Source organism: Mustela putorius, unplaced genomic scaffold (assembly GCF_011764305.1).
Source record: "Mustela putorius furo isolate JIRA1106 unplaced genomic scaffold, ASM1176430v1.1 tig00003853_pilon_pilon_pilon, whole genome shotgun sequence".
NCBI classification, from domain to species: Eukaryota; Metazoa; Chordata; class Mammalia; order Carnivora; family Mustelidae; genus Mustela; species Mustela putorius.
In genome coordinates, this window is record NW_025422005.1 from 12,729,226 (window position 1) to 12,750,323 (window position 21,098).

Consider the following 21,098-nt stretch of genomic DNA (forward strand, 5'->3'; position numbering starts at 1 on the left):
CCCCGTGCCTCAGTGTCCTTATCTGTGAATTTGGGATGATACTACTAATACCTAGCTCATGGGGTTGTTGTGAAGATTAAGCTTGACAAGTGGGGAAATTGAGGCACAGATCCTGAATAACTTGTCCCAGATCACTCACTTCCACATGATAAAACTGGGAATACCAGGCACACAAGAGGCTTTATTATTACTATTACTATTATTTTATTCCAAAGGGCTTCTGTGAGGGTTGAAAGAGACGAGTGTGCAAAGTGCCCTGCACTGGGTCTTGCACACAGTAGGTGCTCAATGAACCACTGACATGCAGAGATGAATGAGGCATGAGTGATCTAGAGTCTCCCAGTCTCTGGGGTGCAGCCGTGTTCATTGAACAAGACCAGAGTGATCACTGGAGCCAGGAAGCGCGCAGACCCCCGGAATGGCCACTTTCTATCGCTTCCTGCTCCTACTGAAGGCAGTCCTGATTCCAAGACACTCAGGATCTTCCTGATGCCCACTCTCACCACCGCCAAGAAGAGAGGCAAAGACAGAGAGGCAGGGATTTCTGTTAAAAAGTGAAGCATCCACAGGGATAGAAAGGAGGCAGCGGGCACAGTCATGAGCCCCCAGCCTTCTTCCTTGCTTCTAACTGCTCTGTCTGAGGTCCCTTTGGCCCGCAGCCTGGTTTCTGGTTTCCCATTGTCCAGTCTTTCCAGGCGGCACCTGTCCCATGCCCTGTGTCTGCTGCGCGTGGGATGGCATGGGGTGAAGACAGGTGGAAGGGACATCCTGAGCCTTTTGGTCTTCCCACTGCTGCCTCCCTCGCCACCCAGACCCTGCCTGGAGCATGCCAGACCATGAGAAACAGATCAATCAGGGCTTGGAGGAGGAAGTGGTTTCCATGGCAGCAGCAAGAGGCTGGGGAGGAGAGGCCATGAGAGGAAGGGGAGGGAGAGTGTGGGGTTGGTCAGAAGGGGAGGACTGGGGAGGGGAAGGCAGCTGACCAGAGAGTCAGGAAAATGGGGTGGACAGAGCGGGAGGGGGGATGGGAGTGGGCTTGTGGCTGAAGCTCAGGGTAGCAGCTGAACAGGGTGGGAAAGGCCAGGATGGCTGGGGCAGTGACCTCCGCCCCCCCAACTCCCCACCATCCACCCACCGGGCATCAAGGGCCAGAGCGGCCGGGGCCAGTGCTGCATCCAGATCTGTCAGCATCCAGGGGCTCATTACTAACTTCTCAGGTATGGGTGATCGAGGGATCCCAGGCTAGGCTCTGTGGATTTTTGTTTGAGAACGCAACATGGGAAGATCAAATCTGATTCTGAGAGACATTTTCCCACCTCAGAGACAGGTCATTCCGAGGGCGCCCACTGGGAGATCCCGGCTGCCGTTTGTGGAGCACTCCTCTAGGCAGGAATGAGGGGGCCTTGCACAGTGACCCGCTGTGAGCCTCAGAGCAAAGGCTTCCTACAGTCCAGCTGCAGAAGATAGTGACCTGTCTGACATCACACCGACCTGGGAGCCTCAGCTGGGTCGGCGTGACCGCGAGCACCTCCAGTCTCGGAGGAAGGGAATGAAGTTCTAGAATGTCGCAGGGTACGGCTCAGGGGCGGGCCGGTGGGAGAGAAACCCCTCCCCTTGGAAAGGCAATGCAGGGGCAGAATGGGGCCTCACCTGGGTCCCCTCCCTTCACTGTCGCTAGAGTGAGGGGCTGGCCACACACCCACAGCCCTTAGGTCCCAGTTACACCACCTCCAAAGCTCATGGCCAGAATGGCCAACCCACAGATTCTGGGGCCAGGCAGAGCCTGAGCTGGGTCCAGACTCCCGGGACTGTGGAGGGAAACCAGAGGGCAGGAGGGGACTGGCATGTTCTGGAACTTCTCCCCCTCCTTTGCCGCCCCTCCCCATGATCCCCCCCCCCACCACCACCCAGCAGCCCTGCATTTGATTGGAAACCACAGATGTTTTGCACCCACTGAGAGGTTTTATGATGGAAACCATTTTCAGATTGAAAGGGGGATGGCATTCACTAATGGCTTTTCAAAGGCCCTGGTTAAAAAAAAAAAAAAAAAAAAGAGTTCAGGTAGTTTCTGGAAAGAAAGGGGAAAAACACATAAGGAAGAAGGTAATGAAACTCTCAGTGCCAAGACACAGGCTAGGCCCTTAGCTAAGGGGCTTTTCTAGCAGCCCTAGGCCTCCTGCCCAGAGCTCCCTCCCTTTCCCTCCAAGTCCCCGAGCCCCCTAATTAAAGACAGCCTGTTCACCCCTAAGTGTGCCACTCAAATGTCCCCACATTTAGGCTGACTGGACCCTTGACTGGCTCCCCAGGGGTGGGGGGTGGGGGTGGGGAGTGGCTGGAAGGGGATGGGGGGCAGCTGGAGGCTTCCTGCCCCAAGGAGCAATTCTGACAGGTCCTTCCCCTGCTCGGTTGGGGGCAGGAGCTGTTGGACCCAAACTCTCAAGCTTTGTCTTGTGAAAAGAGCACCAGGGAGTTCAGGCTCATGGAGCTCCCGATTCACTGAGGCCTCGGGTTCAAAGCAGCCACAGTTCAGGGGCCGCCCCTAGGGGCCCCAGGTGAGGGGTCTGTAAGGCTCCTACAATCCTCAAGGCACCCATGTGGGGGACCGTTGGTAGCCTGTTGCCCAGGTCCGTCTCTGGATCAGCCGACGCAGGTAGCCTGGCCTCTCCATCCTTGATCTGCCGCCGACTGTTGTCTGGCCCAGGGCAGATCTCCCCTCTCTCTCTTTAGTTTTCTTATTTGTCAAAGAGAAGGTGAGCCGTAGCCTGATTGGCCTGGAGCTGAAGGGCTTCTGGAGCTTGGGAATGTCAGTGCTGAAACGGTAAAAGTCTTGCACAAACCAGGACTAGTTGGTCGCTCTGGTGAAGCGACCAGGCTGGATTGAGAAATCCGATATTAAAGGAACAAAGCCCCAGCCTCCTCCATGTACATTCTGTGCACATGGGACGATCCCCTTAGTTTGAGCAAGAGTCTCCTTCCTCCACCAGCATCTCTGAGTACGCAGTTCCTGTGGCCCTCCACACCTGCCCAAGGGAAACATCTCGGCAGTCTGCGCCTATCAAGGGCTCACTGGAGGAGAAACTCCAGAAATCGACCCAAAAGAGGCAAGGGCATTGCTCCCGAGTTTCAGAATGTTCATCCCCATCCCATTGGGGTTGGAACTTCTCTCCCCCCTCAAATGTATTCATGATGGATGGCTCAGGCCTTATCACTTCCGGCCACATTAGCCAAGTTCCCACTGGGTAGAATGGGACCCCACTTGCTCTTGATCTCGGTCTAGGGTCTGGGTTGCACCTTCCGGGATGACCTTGAGTTTAGACTCACCTCCCGGGGGACCAGGAAAGCCATCATCTCTTTCAGAAGCTGGAAGACAGGGAAGAGATGCAGGGTCTGGTTCAGGAGGGCAGAGAGAGATTCGGCACTGAGTCAGAGCAGAGTGAGAGGGATGGAGGCCACACTCTGTGTGTGGCCAGCTTTTTGGCAGCCCCTGGTGCTTTAAAGAGTGGCAAAATCTCTTCTCTGATCATTTCTACTCAACGGTATTCACTAGGAACACGCATGTGTCAAGGATTTCCAAGCTCTACGCTTGCTATCTGGGGTTTGGTGAAGCCAATGGGAGGGGACCACCCAGTGTGTCTGGTGGGGGAGGGCAGGGTCAAACAGATGGATGGATCTACAGGGGAGGGAGAAGGACTGAGAACCCGAGATGGAGTTTGCTGGCCAGTAGCAACAGCATCACCTGGGAGCTTGTTAGAAACTCTCAGGCTCTGTGCAGACCTACTCGAATCTGCATCTCAACCAGACCCTGGGCAATTGAGTACATTCAAATTTGAGGTCTGTACCCATGTACCCTCCCAAAGTCTCCAGAAGAGGATCCCAACCCAAGACAAGGCCCTTTCTCCATCTCTCCCTGGTAACTGTCCCAGGTCGGCCAGTTGCCACAAATGCTATCCCTGGTAGCCAGTCCATTTCCTAGTTCTGGGGTGGGGGTGGGGGGGATTCATGCAGCCCCCAGGGCTGTGAGGGGAAAGTCAGAAGGATCAAGGGCAACTAGGAAAGGGTAGCAGCCGGAGCTGGCTGAACAGGTGCACACCTGGGCCACTGGTCAAACAAACAGACCTAAACTGGCCACAGACTCCCAGGCAGGTTCTGCAAATGGCTTAGGTGTGAGGGAGGGGGCAGAGCCAATTCCTGCACTGCCTTTCCCAGAGGGCAGCAAACCTTTTCCAAGTGTCTTATTAGCAAACATCCCAATAGCACCCATGGCTGCCAGAGACTTTATGGCCTTTTTTTTTTTTCAGCCCTGCCTCAGGGCTCTGTAGAGATGGAGCCGGTATGCTGCAATAGTTACCCCTGCGTTGCGGGAGCATAACCCTGAACTTGGAGAATAAGCAGGTGTTTGAGGGAGGGAGAGAAAAAGATCTGGGCCCCGGGGGCTGTGCAGCCAATCAGGAAGGCATGACAGATGCACAAACAGTAAAACTTCATTACTTCCCACTTGAGATCTCTCCAGCAGGGATGAGAGCAAGCACTAGGCTAATAAGATTGCAGGGGGGTGTGTTTAACCTACTTGCAAGAAGGAACGATTTCCCAGCCCTTCAGAAGCTCTGTTTCCATGCAAACAATGGTTACACAAATGAAAAGGATCTCTCCTCTCTTCATTAAAGCAAAGCCTCACAGGACCAATCGCTACCTGAATCTTCTCCATTAGCCCAGAATGAGGTACTGTGTATATATAAATGAAGACATCTGAATTACAAAATGCTTTTTAAATAGGGCATATTATAGAAGTTTGGTTCTGACAGCTCTTCTTATTTGATTGTTGAATTTTGGCAAAAGATGTGAGGCCACACGCCCCTTTCATGCCTTCAGTCCTCTTCCTTCCTTTCTGGGGCCAGATCAGAAATGGTCTCGGTGTCACTGAGTTTGAGCTTCATCCTCTAGTGGATGGAAGCTCAGGGAAGGTTCTAAGTCGGAAAAGGACCTGCCAGATCGCACTATGATAAGGTCACTCTGGAAGGAGGGTAGGGAGTGGATGGCCTGGAGGATGGGCATCTGGCAGGGAGGGGTGGCAAGAAAGAATACAGGTGGCGAGGTTGCGGACAGAGCAGAATGGGCCGACGGGAGAAAAGGAAAAGAGCAGGTGTCTTGTCACCTGTCCTGCAACTTCCTCTCTCCTGAGAGATGAGAAGGAAAGAGGGTTAGAAGCACATACCTAAATGCCACGCACGCTTTCCTCATAGAAAAAAATCACTTTACCTGAAATCCTACGAGATGTGATCTACAGACATAGAAAGCAGATCAGGGGTTGGGGGGCTGGGGGATTACAAATGGACACCAGGAAACCTGGGGAGGGGATGACAGATATGTTCATGAGCTTGATCGTGGCAATGGCCTCAGTGATACCTCCCTATGTCAAAAACCATCAAATGTGTAAACTTTGTGCACAGTTTGTTTGTCAATCATACTTCGACAAAGTTATAAACAAACAAACAAAAAATTCCTTTGAGAAGCGAGGATCCCAGAGACCTGTATGAAGTAGAGGGACAACCAGACCTAACACACGGTACTAGCCGTAAGATGTGGTAGGATAAGACTGGAGTTCGTCAAGATGACCTTGATCCTAGGGCAACCTCATTAACGTCCAGCCGACTTCTTCCAAGAAGTATGGAGACGTGTAGGCATACTGGATAGAAAGGATGTTTTATAGTGTTACAATGTTGCTGTTTAAAATGTTGCCCTGTCTTCTTGTCTAGGTAGTCATAGTCAGTGCAGACAGCGCCTGGTGCTTCTAGTGCTTAATGTTTAAAAATGTAATCATATAACGGTGTGAGGGGAAGAAACCGACAAGCATCTACCCTGCACGAGCCTCTGTTCTGAGTGTACAGGTCTCGTTCATTCATTTAGTTTTCTGATATCCGCACATGTGTCTCACTGGATCACCTGATTCCCTAACAATACAGCAAGGGAAACTTGAAGACGCATTCTGTTTCCTCCCTGTCCTGCCCACCCCGTTCCTGAGTCTACCACCTCCATTCTGTGCAAATATGGGACTCTTCCCAGTGGAGAGACAAAGCCACGAAAGGAGAGGCGAGCGGAGGCTGTGAAGTCGGGTCAGGCATGGAGAATGTGAACCCAACTTGCTTGGGAACTGCAGTCAGCGGAATTGAGGGGGCCCACCGGAAGCTGGAGGAAGGAAATTTAGGAAAATAAAAGGCCCTCCTGTTTCTCCCAGCAGGGAGGAAGCAGATGGCTCTCATTACCTGGACAGCGGTGGGGCTCAGAATAGAAATGCGCTCTAGAGCGGGGAAGCAAATTCTGGTACCGGAACGCTCAAACTCACCTGTCTATTGGTGAAGGAAGATCCTGGGAGCAGTGGGGGTGGGGGAGGTGGAGGCGGTGGGACCCAGAGACAATTCTCCAGCTCTGGCATCTGCCAGGCTTATTTTCAGGTGATGGCACCCACCTGCTTCCTCTCTGACCTTGGTCATGTTATGTACATAGGATTGCTATTATACAGGGGATTCTAGTCCATTGGACCGTGATGCCCCATTGGCTCCGAGCTAAACTCCTGAGTTACTCTCTGTCGCTTTGTCAACCTCTGATGGGGCGGGAGCACAGGCAGAGGATCACCGGATAGGCTTTGAAAGCTGGCTAGAGGCTGCACGGGGGCAGGAACCAAACCCTTGGCATCTCTGTATTGGCTTCTCACCCCCAAGACTCAACATGGGATGTAGCACAGAGTAGGCTTACACACTAGTGCTGGCCCTGGGTCTGGCAGAAGCCACAGCAAGCAGCCCTTGCATGGCCTAACCTGAGCCACGGAGGCCATGGGGACAGCTGGTGCCCCCCCCCCATCTCTGTGTCTAGTTTTTCAAAAACACAATTACATGCCCTTCAGAGCCACTGTCAGTGTTGGTAAACTCCAGCCACTAAACTGCATTACACTGATTTTGCCAGAAACCTTTGCAGTTATTAATAGTTTATTGATCGGAGCCCATTGCTGATGAGAGCTGGTCTTCTTGCTCCAGCCCCTCAGGGCCCCACTCTCTGTGCAAGGCCTTTTATCCAGCACGCAGATCAATGCCACTCAGATCTGGGGAGAGGAGATCACCAGGCTGTTTAATCCACTTTGGAAGGCTAGCACTGAGCGCACGAGCTCAGATGAGGCGTTTGGTCCAAATCCGAGCCGTGCACTGGAAGCTGCTGGGTCTGCAGGTAAGAACGAGACTCTGCACCTGCTTTCCAGCACAGAGGGAAATAGGGTTCTCCATGCTCACTCCACAGCCTTCTGGAAGGTTTCCGCCCAGGTACTGAATGTTGGTTGAGTACGGACCATGACCATAAGCACCACACATGGTCGTAGGACCTGCTGGTAAACCAGAGGCTGACCCCGCCTTCCCAGCAAGGGAGGAGGATGTTAGAGAGTCACCGACATAAGTCATCAGTGACAATTTAGACAAGTTCTCCTGGATCGGTTTACGACTGCTTCATAACAGGCCATCCCAAACCTGGACCGTTTAAAACAATGAATTATTATTGCTCTTGAGCCTAGGGGTTAGCTAGGTTCATTCTTGCATTTGACCTTGGCTGGAATGGCTGGGCCATCTAGGACCCACCTCCCTCTCTCCATGTCTCTGTGTGCGCTTGTTTACATCAGAGATTTGTTCGCAGGGAGGAAGCAGGGAGAGAGAGCAGGAGTGAGGGGAAGGGAGCAGCAAGGGGGTACAGAGAGAGATCTTGTGAGACTTCGGCTTGGAATGTGCATACCATCCCTCCTACACATCCTTTGGTCAAAGTCAAGAGGCCAAGAATGGGAAGAGACTCCACCCCTAGATGGGAGGAACTGCAAGGTGATTGGCCAGAGACGTGGATACAGGGAGGCTCTTCATCAGGGCCATCGGGGCCATCATCCACCACCCTCACCAGGTCCAGACGGTCACTAAGAAAGTGACCATTCCTTTGAAACTTGCAGGAGGCAGCCAGGGGAAGAAAATGTAACATTCCCAGGAAAAGAGAATATTGCAAGCAAGAGTGCAGAATCAAACAAGGCGCTGGGCTAAGTGTACCTTGGTCACCTCTGAAGGGTCCTGGGTTGGGTTCTGGAACAGAAAAGGGACAGTGGCAGAAAAACCAGGCACATCCAGAAAGAGTCTGGACTTGAGTTGATAGTGATGTATCAACGTTGGCTTCTTCATCTGACAAAGTACAACGGTGGTTTAAGACGTTCGTAATGAGGGAAATCGGGTGAGGGACGTATGGGGATGTTGTATTCTCTGGCAACTTTCCTGTCAATCTAAAGTGATTCCAAAATGAAGTTGACTTTTCAAGAAGGCACTTGGCAATGAGAGGAATGGAAAGAACACTGTTGGAGCTGGAGGCAAGGCTAAAAGGTGCTGGAGATGTGGCAGGGAGCAACCCTGGGGGCCTTGTTGGCCAGGACAAAGATACGAGTCTTAATCTTCAAGAGCTGAGAGAAGTCTGAAGGACTTTAGGTTAGGAAGTGCCATTAATTCTATTTGCATTTGAAAAGATCTGGGTTTGACCTGCAGAACGGATTTGGAGGGAGATTAGCAGGGGCAGAAGAACCAGGGAAACCTCTGCCCCACATTCCAAATGAGAAAAGGTGGTGGTTGGGGGGGGTGGGGAGGAGGGATGTGCCTATAGGGCAGGATGGGTTTGAGGTGGAGAGCCCAGGACTTGGCCACTGAGTGTGGTCGGGGAGAGGGAGCATAGTGTCCACCAGCGGGTCTGGGACAGTTGGAGTAGGTAGGGAGCCCAGAGAAGGAACAGCCGAGTCTGTACAAAGTCCTAAGGGGAAGGCTGCCTTCTTCGCAAAGCACCAATCCAGGTGTCCCCTGAGCTGTCTTCTACCACCTGCTCTGTGTCACCGACACAAGTCGCCCAAACATACTGTTTATGTTACTGTCCCCTGAGCATGTCATCAGCATAGCACCTAAACATGTCACCTGTGTTGCTCTCCCCTAAACATGTCTGCGTGCACCACCCACATGGCAATTACCTACACGTTTCCACCTGGGTGCCAACCCTGTCACCATTCCCTCTACATCACCTGGGTGGCTGCCAGCTACATGTGTCTCCTGAGCCTCTTTCTTTAGGGGGCTGTCTCCTGAGCATGTCACCTGCACACATGTCACCTGCACGAGTCACTTACCGTATAACTGATACCTGTGAGTGTTACCGAAACATGTCACTCTAGGTGACTGTCACTCAGCAACGATGCCCGATAGAGGGGCTGCTTTTCCAGTCTAGCTGAGTTACAAGCAAACAAAATAGCTCCCGAGGGGACACAGTCCCCTGCTGTTCCCGCTGACAGGGTGCTCTTCTGCGGGCGGGGAGGGAAGGAAGGCAGCCTCTTTCCTTCAAAGTTTCCCTGATGAAAAACATCAGATCTCCCGGTTCTTTTATGACAGTCAGTAGACCAGATGTCAACCTCTGTGTATTCTATGTAAATGAAGGTGTTTGTTTATGCTAATGTGTGGCGGGCTCTGCTCTGAGCCTAGAGCGTGGAACCCAGGCGGAGGGCTCAGGTGTGGGGGGGACACGGAGGCAGGAGGGAACGGAGCTGGAGACAAAGATAGGGGCCGGGGACCTGACAGAAGAGAGTGCCTCTGAGGTTGGAGTGCGCAGCAGAAGCTGTTGGGAGCAGGTGGTCGGCTGAGTAGAGAGCGGACACGCTCACGTCAGGGTGGGAGCAGAGAGCTGGATTGAAGGAACCTCCCTCCTTGGGGTGGCGGGACCCACAGGCAGAGCCTATGCCCTTTACCACCACCCTCTCCTTCCCCTACTGCCCCTTTCTGATGGGACTGAGGGACCACTTTGGTGGCTAGTGTTTCGTGACCGTGACCTTGACTGTAACCGTGACTGTGAGCTTCTTTGTATTTTGTGCTACAGTGTGACAACCTGAGACCCAAAAGCAGAGACCCCACTGCCTCTGGGTTGTGGCCAAAAGAGCCTCCCCTTTGGCTGCATGATTAGGTCCAGAGAAGGTTGGAACTTGCCAGAGGACCCAGCGATTTCCCTGATGCAGCAATGGTCTAGCCGGCGTCCCTCCGGGCCACCGCACCCTCCTGAGGACCCCAGGCAGAACTAGCTCCTCCCTTCTTTGTGCTCGGATAGGCTCACCCTTTGAGGGACTGGGAGTGCTGATCTGCTGGGACAGGGGCTCCTTGGAGATGAGAAGTTTAGTGTTTCTTCTCAAGCCCCCAAGGCTGGACCCAAAGGGACAGGAACTCAGTATCTAAAGAGGAATTCAAGTTCCCATCCTGGGTCTTATTAGCCATATCGGTGGTGGTGGACGAGGGGACATCTGTGCCTCCTCTAGAGCCTCAGTTTCCATATTTACGAGGTGGGAATAGGGATCCTAGGTGAAGGGCGGAGTGAGGTGACCCGCTAGGGCTCAGCTTTGAGCCTGGGCCACACAGCAGGTGCCTCTCACTCCGGGCATACCTGGGGCCCTCTGGGTGGGGGGCACCATTACTGTTTGCAACTCACAGACACTGAAAAGAGCCCAGATACAACTCCAGTTGAACACCCCCCCACACACACACCTTCACCTCTCCAAGTGTCGAACACAGGGCCGGGCATACAGTCAGTGCTCCATAAATGTTGCTGCTCCCCCTCCCCTCAGCCTAGCGCTGGAGCACGTGGTCGGTCCAGAAGGCTGAACGGTGAGTCTTGGGGTCTTTTGGGGGTGGTGGGGGTGCTGTGCTTTCCAGGGCACTATGACCGGCCCTCATCCCACCCCTCTCATTCCCCCAGGCTGCCCGAGGTCCGCATCTCAGACAATGGTCCCTATGAATGCCACGTGGGTATCTATGACCGTGCCACGAGAGAGAAGGTGGTCCTGGCTTCGGGCAACATCTTCCTCAACGTCATGGGTGAGTGCAGAGCCCCCCCCTGCCCCTGGGGTCACAGCGAGGAGCTGTGTGTGTGTGTGTGTGTGTGTGTGTGTGTGTGCACGCGCGCGCGTGCGCCCGTGCACGGAGGGGCTGTCCCAGGAACCAGCTGCTGCTGTGTCTGTTGGGAGGCCGTGAAGCTTCTTCTTTCCCACGCTCACCTCCAAGGAGCGAGAAGACCAGCCCTGCCAAGGTAGGACAGGTGTGGCCTTACCACTTCCTCTCAGGAAGCCCTTCTCCCAACCCTGATACCCCCCACCCTCGGGACAGCAGGGCCGGGCCTCGTCCCTGGGTCCTCATGGCCTGGGCACTTTGGAGGAGCTCTGACACCCTGACTGGGACAAACGAGGAGTTGACAGAGGACTGAGGAATGAGGGCTTCCCGAGGGGCAGCAGACCTCCGTGTCCACGCCTGTAAGCAGGGGTGAGATGAAGGTTCGATGGATCATTCATGGACCCCCAGCTCCGGGCCCTGTGACCCAGTGAGGACACACAGGGAGGGAGGGGCTGGGCAGTGTGAAGACCGCTGTGAGAGCATTTTTCCAGGCTGAAGCCAAGAGCTAAGTTCACAGAAATGCCCATGGGGACAGTGCAGGGGTGGCGGGTCCCCCTCTGGGGACAGGACAATCTGGGATCCTCCCTGGGGGAGGCGGTGCATACAGCTACAGAGAGGGATCCTGAACCTGGACCTCCCTCGGCCTTTCCTGGAACATGGAAACATCAAGTGATTGGTGAGGGCGTGCACTGGACTCCGTGTGGGGCCTCCTGGGGTCTGACCCTGTATCTGTGCCTCCATTTCTCCATCTGCAAGATGAGAATAGTAATGTGAGCGCGTGTCTCTGGCTGTCCCCAGCCCAGCCTCACTTTCTCCATCTGTCAAACAAGGGCTTGGCTCCCAGCGATCTCAGAAGCCTCTGTCGGCGCTGACGTTCTCATCAGGCACACTCTCCAGTTCCGCTGCCCGTGGTCCAGGGACTTGGCCCTGATTCTGGGCTCTAGCGTTCTCTGATCTTCTTATCAAATGATACTTACCAGGGAAACAAAGCTTGTCGTAGTCAGGCAATCAATGAAAGCATAAAGGCCCCATGGAAAGATACCGCTTCTGGGGAAATTGAAAACCTCCAAAGGCCAGACCTCCAAAGGGACATTGATTCCGGCAGCAGCAACACATGGCAAGTTCTGGCTTCCTGGGGGCTGGGCTGCTGCAGGGAAGTGGCCATGCCAGGAAAACTTCCCTCTTGTAGTCGTCCCCTCACCGAAGGAGCATTCTTGGTGCCCACCCCTGGGCTGGTCACCCCAGGGAATCTGGTGAAGAACAAAACTCAGGGGGCACCATCCAGGGGCTCCCAGTCTGATGAGGGATCTGTGCATAGTCATCTATCCATCAGATATTTCTTGAGCATCTACTATGTGCTAGGTAAGGGTATCTCCTTTGATAGGACAAGGTCCTTGGGGAATTGTATCGGGTGCATGAGCCAAGCATAAAGCGCACATAGAGGCCGTGGACAGTGCCAAATCCTGGGCAGAAAATCAGACGGGTAATGGGCTAGAGGGTCTGCAGGTGAGGTGGCAGCTAGTTTGGGCAGAGGACCAAAGGAGGGCCCTTGGAGTCTTCCGGCTGTACGTCCCATGTTATATCTGTCATTCAGTCCTCACAAGCCACCTGAGGGTATGTACTAGTATTATCAGCCCCTTTTTGCAGACACAGATATGGAGGCACAGAGAAAGCAAGCAACCTGCCTAGGGTCACACAGCCAGGATCACAAAATCCTCCTGGGATAGCAGCCCAGTGCTGGGGCCAGAAGCCAGGCATCTTGCTTCTCATACCAGCTGTTGCACCCCTGGAAACAGTAGAGACACTCCCGCTGAGGCTTCTCTCTATGTGAGCAAGGACCAAGTCCTCAAAAGCCACCTCCACCAGTCAGCCCACCTTCCTCATGAATTCACCAAAGCTCCCTGAGCAGGTTGCTCTCCCCCCATGGCCTCTGTCTTCTCCTCCATTCAAGGAGGACTTGTAACCAGATGGTTCTTAGGCCCCTCCTAGCTCTGACATCTGTCAGTCCGTTATCCCTCCTGCCAGGCAACGAACCCAAGGCCCAGAGAGATCTTGTGGGACTGACCAGAACTGCACAGATAGCCTGATGGTCCTGGCTGAGCAAGACGGTGTGCTCCTCTCTCTTTCTGTGGCACAGCTGGCCAAGACTTTTCTCCTCCATTCTCATTGTCTGGGCAGCAAGAAGCTGTGAGCTTCTGGGCTCTTCCCGACAGAAGGTGGCAGCCATGTGGGATGGAGTAGAGAGCTGATGAGCCTGAGGCTGTTGGGGAGACCAGGGAGAGGTTAGGACCCCCCAGTGGCCCCAGACTCAGGGAAAGGCTCTGACCTCTGGAGATTCAGGGTTCCTGAGGGCAGGCTTCTTACTGAAAGAGCACTCACCCATCTTGGTCAATCCTCTGATGGACCCACCGCATAGAGGTCACTGTGCTTGCTATATCGCCCCAGCCCAGCTGTCCCCTGATGGGGCAGATCCTCCCGTGCTCACCAAAGCTGCAGCTGAGCCGACATCATAGCCACTGTCCGTCCTTAGCCTGTGCCTGATAGTGCGTGAGCTTCTGGCTTCTTGCCCATTGTCTCATGGAATCCTGGCGACATCCCCATGAGCCAGGAGATGTTATATCCCTGTTGTACAAGGACACACAGGTTTGGGGCAGAATCCCAGATCCATCATTGTGTTGATTAGCCTCTCTGGGCCTCAGTTTCCCATCTGTAAAATAGGGACAAGGGGGGCTACCTTTTAGAGTAGTTGTAAGGATATTTTTATTTGAATAAAGTTTGCAGGGCACCTGGGTAGCTCAGTTGGTTAGGGGTTCGACCCTTGGTTTCGGCTCAGGTCATGATCTCAGGGTTGGGGGAGCCTGACATCCGGCTCTGTGTTTAGCAGGGGGTCTACTGGAGATTCTCTCCCTCTGCTCCATTTCCTGCACTCTCTCTCTAAAATAATAAATCTTTGAATGAATGAGTGATGTTTGCAAAGCCCCTAGCCCAGATGAGGCAGCCAAACATCTCCATAGGTTGGACTTTATCCTCTTTAGTACCATTGTCTCGGGCCTGTGTGCTCCTGGGCACAGCTGCGATCACTTGTTTCTTGCAGCTGGGAGTCTCATCGACCATTCATGACTCTGAGGAGCTTCAGGCCAGTCTGAGAACCACAGCTTCGTGCACGGAGTCCCTGCACAGGGACCCAGCTCTGCCCTGGTTCTGGGAAACGCATCCCTCTGCCTGCCCCCTCTTCCTGGCCTCCTGCTGAGGGGAGGAGTGAGGACAGACCCCAGCTTGGCTAATGACAGCCGCATCTGCATTCTGCTGGTTCCGCCAGGTCCAGAGTGCTTTCAGTAGAGCGTGTCCCCTGAGGCTGACAACAGCCCCTCTGGGTCGGGATTACTGCCATCCCCAACTCACAGATGGAGGCTGAGTCTCGGGGAAGGGAAAGGACTTGCTTGGGCCTGCAGGGCTGTGGCTGTCCCCGTCCCATAGCAGCAGAGCGGCATGCCTTCTGTGGCTCACCGAGACCCCGAAGGTTGGGGGGTGGGGTGTTCTGGGAGAGACAGGGGTCTGACTGTGAGGGTGTGTCCCCTGTGCAGCTCCTGTGCTCCAGCAGCCCACATCAGCCTGGGAGCCATGACCTCACGGCACCTGTCGCCCAGACCCAGTCTCAGAAAAGAAGTGGCTTGGCCAAGGTGGGGCCATTCCGTGAGATGATCCCCAGGATAGAGTTCCCTGAGCCCAGCGCCCGGCACCTTCCGAGGGCTCGGCGAATAACCTCTCTCACGACAAATAGGGACCATGCCGGTTACACATCAGGCACAGTTAGAAAGACTTGAAAATTGCGTGACTCTGCCTCCCCCTCCCGGACCTACTCCTTTGAATATATTTCAGGGCAGGCATGAAGCTCTATAACCTGCTCCTTGCCTTGGCCTGTGACATGGCATACACGCTCATCGCACACACGCACACGCACGCACACGCACGCACACACACAACCACACACGCAGGCACCAACACGCTCCCTCCAAGCAAGGGGAGGCCGTTGAAAGCTGGGGTCTCCTTTGACCGACAACGGACCCTGAGGACTGTGGCCACCAGCTGTGGGGCAAGACAGCTTCCTTCTTGATCTGGGGGTCAAGGGAAACTTCCTAAGTCGGTGGGGGAAAGGGAGACGAGAAACGGGGCCCGTCCCACAGCCCCCGCACGCATCCCCAGCCCAGCACAGTTGTGCTCCTGAGCCAGCCTCCCGTCCTCTGCCACTCAATCTGCATCTAGCACATTCTACCGCGCAGTTTCCACGGGCCTCGGGGTGCAGATCAAAATGTGAGAGCGGCTGTAATTTCACGCCTATAACATCCCCGCTATGTGGTGGGAAAAGACATTTGGGAGCCCTGTGGGTGACACCGAGGGTTCGTGCCGCACACAGTCATTAAAATGTTTTTATCCAAGCTGCAGATAAATTGTAAGCCAATTTGAAAGTTGCGTGCTGGGCCCCAGGAACACATTATACACAGTCACGGAAGGATTGCCGAGGCTCTTCTCGGGGGTGCAGGTTATGCGGGGAGCATGTTCGGGGTGCGATGTTACAATCAATTAAGTGGGAACCCACACTTCCCACCCCCGCCAGTGCTGAGAGACGCTGCTCTCCTGGTTCCGCCAGGAGGCCAAGAGCCAAGGTTTCTCTGCCCCCCTCACCATACAGGCCTGCCCCCGAGGGGGCCCTCTCAACCGGCAGCGAAAAATCTAGGCCACTTTCCATCAAGCACAGGCTGCATGGCCGCCACACTGTTGATCACACAACCTTCACGAGTGTCCCCCGAGATAGGCACCATCATTCCATTTCACAGAAGGAAGGAGGCTCTGCAGGCTAAGGGGATCCCCCAAGTGTCCACCAGGTCACCCCGAGCCCAGAGCTGGTGCACCTAACAGCAGCTCTGAGCTCCCAAGGGACACATCCCTACCTTTGACACAAAGGCCATTAATAACACAAGGTCAAGCAAGCATGGGGGTGATGAGGTGGGATTATGCAGAAACAAGATAGCGGGGGGTGGGGTCTCCATGAGACCGAGCCCTCCCTGCCCAGGAACACGTGGCACTCAAAAATTCAGAGGGTTCCTGTGCCCCAGGCCCCGTGGGCACCGCTCATCCACTTCGACCCTGGGACCCTTGCTGCTCAAACCTTCTAAAAGGAGCACCCTTGGAGCCCAGCAACCCTGGGTCCAAATCCAGGTCAGTGCCCACTTGTGACATGGACAAGTCCAGTACTGAACTGTTTTTCTAGTAAAAACATCAGAAGGGTTTTTTTTGTTGTTGTTGTTGTTAAAATGGATTCGACGGTTGCAGGCCTTCCAAATCTCACGGATTCATTCATCCAGCCTTCATTGTTCATTCATATAGCAGACATTTATTGAGCACCTAGTACATTCCAGGGGCTGTTGTACATCATGGAATTGAGCTTCAGTAATGAGCCAGACATAATTCCTGGTCCTCGTGGGCCAGACCAGGCAGGAAGGAGGGGGCAGACAGAACAAGGAGACCACTGGAGCCTGTGGGTGTCAGAGGGTGGTCGAGCAAAGCAGAGGCAGGTCCAGCCTGGGGCAAGGGGGGTATTTCGAACAGATGCTCCACAAGGCCTTCCAAGAAGGTGAGGCCTGGGTGCATGGACTTGAGGTATTCATGCACCTAATCCCACGCTGTCTGACTCAGCATCTTCCCAGGGCCAAGTGCAGTTCCAGGTGCTGATGACGCAGTGGAGAAGGAGGAATCCTTTGCCTCGTGGAGCTCAGGTGCCATCAGGGGAGACGGCTAGCTCACAGTACAGAGGCAGAAGCCCAGGCTGACCCCACTGTCTGATACCTCCAGGATGTTAGTAACAAATGATCACCCTGCAGGGCTGAAAGTCACGGAAATATATTCCCTTATGGTTCAGGAGGCCAGAAGTCTAAAATCAAGGTGTCAGCAGGGCTACCACATTCTGAAAGTTCTAGGGTGGGATCCTTCCTTGCCTCCTCCAGCTCCTGGTGGTGGCCAGTAGTCCTTGGCCTTCTTCTGCTCCTGGGTACCTCCCTCCAGCTCTGCCTCCATCCTCACAGGGCAGCTTCCCTCTGTGCTCTGGATCTCTGTGTCCACACGTCCCTCTCCTAGGGACGCCAGGCATTAGATCAAGGCACACCCTGATGTACAAGGACCTCATCGGAACTTGGTCACATGTGCAAACACCCTTTTCCCAAATAAGATCACGTTCCCAGGGGCTGGGGGTTAGGACTTCAACACATCTTTCTCCGGGACACAGTTTGGCCCACAGTAGTCGCTGAGCCAGGAGGTAGCATCAGAAGAGGATTTTGCCATCTGACTCCCACGCGCATGGGGTGCCCTTTGCTGAGCCTTTATGAACATGCTGCACACCGGGCTAAGGTCTTCCTAGACTAACCTATCACATAATCTCTAAAGCTCCGGGAGATGGGTGCTGCCATTTCTTTGCCAGATGAGGAAACTGATAGGTGTGGAACTTGCCAAAGACACCCAGCCAGACAGCGGCAGAACAAAGGCAAAGACATCCTCCACGTGTACCCATTCTGCTCGACTATTATTGACATATTAGTAAGCACTAAGAAAATGCTCTCTCGTGGGATCCCTGTGTCTCTTGTGTAGGCTTCCAAATGAGGATGGCCGATAAAGGTAGAATTTTGGAGCCCAAGGCCTTCATGGCACCAAACCAGACCAGATGCTTTCAAAACCTGGGGCCAGGAGATAGGTCCCCCTGCAGAAAGCAGTTATTAATCAATTTTGCATAGCTTGCTTTTTATTTTTTTCAGTACGTTTTACTGGATTTTTATTAAGTGCATCTGGGTGCTTTTCTTCCTTTTTTAAAACACTGTTTTATTGAGCTATAACTCATGTAACATATAATTAATTCGCTTACAGTGTACAATTTAATGGTTTTTAGCACACTCACAGAGTTGTGCAAACACTTCTGGTTGTGCAACCAATTTTAGAAGATTTTCTAAATCTATACCCATTAGCAAGGACTCCCCATCCCATATCCCTCACTCCAGGCTAAGAATCACCAATCTACTTTCCTTTTATCTCTTTTTTTTTTATTAGAGAAAGAGAGAGCCTACGCATGAATGGTGGGGAGGGGTGGGGCAGTGGGGGGGTGGGAATTCCAAGCAGGCTCCACACTGAGCACAGCAGAGCCCAATGCAGGGATTGATCCCCAAACCCTGAGATCATGACCTGAGCCAAAATCGAGTCGGGTGCCCAACCAACTGAGCCACCCAAGCAACACTTACCAATCTACCTTCTATCTCTTTGGATAATAATCTCTGTGGATTTCATATGAATTTCATATAAATCACATAATACATGGTCTTTGTGGCTGTTGTGACTTCTTTCAGTTAGTGTAAGGTTTTCAAGCTACATCCATATTGGAATGCACATCAGTCCCTCTTTCCTTTTTATGGCTGAGTGCTATTCTGTTGTACGCTACACGACATTTCTTTCTTTTTCTTCTTCTTTTTTTTTTAAGATTTTATTTATTTATTTGTCAGAGAGAAAGAGAGAGTGAGCACAAGCAGGCAGAGTGGCAAGCAGAGGAAGAGAGAGAAGCAGGCTCCCTGCCGAGCAAGGAGCCCAAGGCAGGACTCGATCCCAGGACCCTGGGATCATGACCTGAGCCAACAGCAGCGGCTTAACTGACTGAGCTACCCAGGCATCCCTCGACATTTCTGTTATACAGTCACAAGTTGACGGACATCTGCACTTTTCAGCTGTTACGAGTAATGCTCCTGGGAACATTCACAGGCAGGTTTTTGTGTGAACATATAGTTTCAGCTCTCTTGGGTGTATGCCGAGGAGTGGAATTGCTAGACCGAACAGTAACTCTGAGTCTAACCCTCAGAGGGACCTCAGGCAGCGGCACCATCTTGCTTTCGCTCCAGCACCCTGGGGGTCCTCATCTCTCCAGACCGTCACCCACTCCCACTCCCACTGCCTGTCTTGTTGATTACAGCCATCCTGGTGGATGTGAATTGGTTCTCCTTGTGGGTTTGGTTTGTGTTTCTCTAATGGCTAATGATGTTGATCATCTTTTCATGTGCTCTGGAGCCCTTTGGATACCTTCTCTGCAGAAATGCCTTCAGATCGCAGGAGCATTTCAACTAGGTGATTTTCATCATTAAGCTGCACGCGTTCTTTATTTCAGATAGAAGGGCCTTATCAGATGTAACATTTGCATATCTTTTCCCCTTTTGTGAGTTATCTTTTCTCTTTCTTACCGGTGTCCTTTGAAGGATGAAAGGGTTTCCTTTGGAGGAAGTTCACTCCCTGCATTTATTTTCTGTTGCTGGTGCTTTTAGTGTCCTAGCTGAGGAGGCTTTGCCTGACCCAAGGTCACAATTTACTCCTGTTTTTCTCCTTAGAGTTTTAATAGTTTAAAACTCTAACATTCAGTTTTACGGTTTCTTTCTTCCTTCCTTCCCTCCGTCTGTCCGTCAGTCCTTCCTTCCTTCCTTTTTCTGACACTGCCCGAAAGATAACTTTTTATTACTTTTATGTACAGAAAATTCAACAGCGTCCACTCAGTCCAGATCGGTGGCCAGTCCTTTGGTGGCCTCTAGCTTTTCCAACTTGGCAATGAGAGCCACTGACTCTGGACCCAGGCCATTGCCTCCCAGTGACGGTGGATCTCATCATATCTGTCATTGTAATCAGTCCCGATGGCTTCCACCAGCTTAACCCGAGCTCCTTGGCCTTTCCAGTTAACCTGCGTGAAGGCAACAGTGGTGCAGGCCTTTCTGTGGACCAGACACCCCCCAGCCTGGCCTTCTGCCAAACGATGAAGTCGGGAGCCCCCATCTTACGCCACTGGGCAGGCAGAAAGACACCCAGCTCAGTGGGATCCATAGCAGGACCAATCACTACCCGCTGAGCCTTCTTGTTTTACACCAAGGTGGTGACCATGTTAACCCCAGCTGGGAGGACAGGTGGCCTCTTAGTGGGGACCTCCCTTTTGCCGTCAGCTTTCTTCTCAGCCCGGGGTCAGCAATCTCTGCTTCTTCTCTGGCTTTGTCTCCAGTTTGAATCTGTGGGCCAGCACTGGAGGAGCCCTTTGGCAGTCCTGAACTAGTTAATCGTAGGAGGCACTTTTAGACATTTCTAAAGTCTGGAGCGGGGTCATTTGACACAGTCGGTGAGGTCCCCAAGGGCCGGATGTTCTGTCTGATGCCAGAATTCTTGGGCCTTCTTTCAAGCAGGAGAATGACTACCTTCTTGGCCTCCTGCTTCTTCACGACGGCAGGGGTAGGAGCCACCTTCTTCTCCTATGCCTTCTTGCAGACTTTTGGCCACTCTAGGAGACAGAAAACGCTCATCTATTTCGAGCTAATTTTTCTGCATTCTGTGGAGGAGCCCTCTGCCTCCATCAATTGCGTGTGGATGTCTGGTCATCCCTGCACCGTTTTTGAACACTCTTCTTTCCCCCCACTGAACTGTGTTGGCATCCTTGCTGAGAATCGATTGATTATAAGTGTGAGGATTTATTTCAGGAGTCTCTATTCTGTTCCATTGACCTATACATCTCTCCTTACGTGTGTTATTTCTGATGCTTTTTAAAGCCATCTGGCCATCTCCAGTCTGGCTCTGTCCCTCCCCGGCTGTTGACTCTGTCCCTCCCCGGCAGCAAGTCTCCGGGAAGTCTTCCTGGGACCAGTTCCTCAAGCTTTCCCTTGAAAAGAAGCTCCCCCAGGGCTGGTCAAAGCTCCCAGGGGAAAGAACCTACTTCGTGTGACAGAACTGAGCTCACATCCATGAGGCCAGGCCAGAACTAGAATTTCTAGAGATCTGGAACTCTGCTTTCTAAGACCAGATTCCTGAACCTTATCCTCTGGACACCCAGCCTTGTGCTCCTCTCTAGAAAAAGGAGCACGTTCCCAGGACCAATAATTGGAATGTCAAGGGCCTCTTGTGACCTGGGAAGAAGAAAAGTCTGTGGCTCCAAGGGTGTTGGGAGATCTGAGGGCTTCGGGCAGAGCCTGTACCCCTCAAAGACCTGGTGTTGCTGCCGTTGGCCTGAGCAGAAGGAAGAAACAGAGCTCTGCCTGTAAAGGATGCTAGCGGGAAAGCAGGCACCAGCAGAACCTC

The 21,098-nt window shown here is 53.1% G+C and overlaps 1 protein-coding gene across 1 annotated transcript in view; it reads left to right on the plus strand.

Annotated features, from left to right (window-relative positions):
* Positions 1–21,098, plus strand: part of IGSF21 (immunoglobin superfamily member 21) — a 233,973-nt gene that overhangs the window by 183,417 nt on the left and 29,458 nt on the right. The window contains exon 4 of the mRNA XM_045063847.1: positions 10,780–10,898. Coding sequence (XP_044919782.1) covers positions 10,780–10,898 — 119 coding nt within the window. The remainder of the gene's footprint in view (positions 1–10,779; positions 10,899–21,098) is intronic.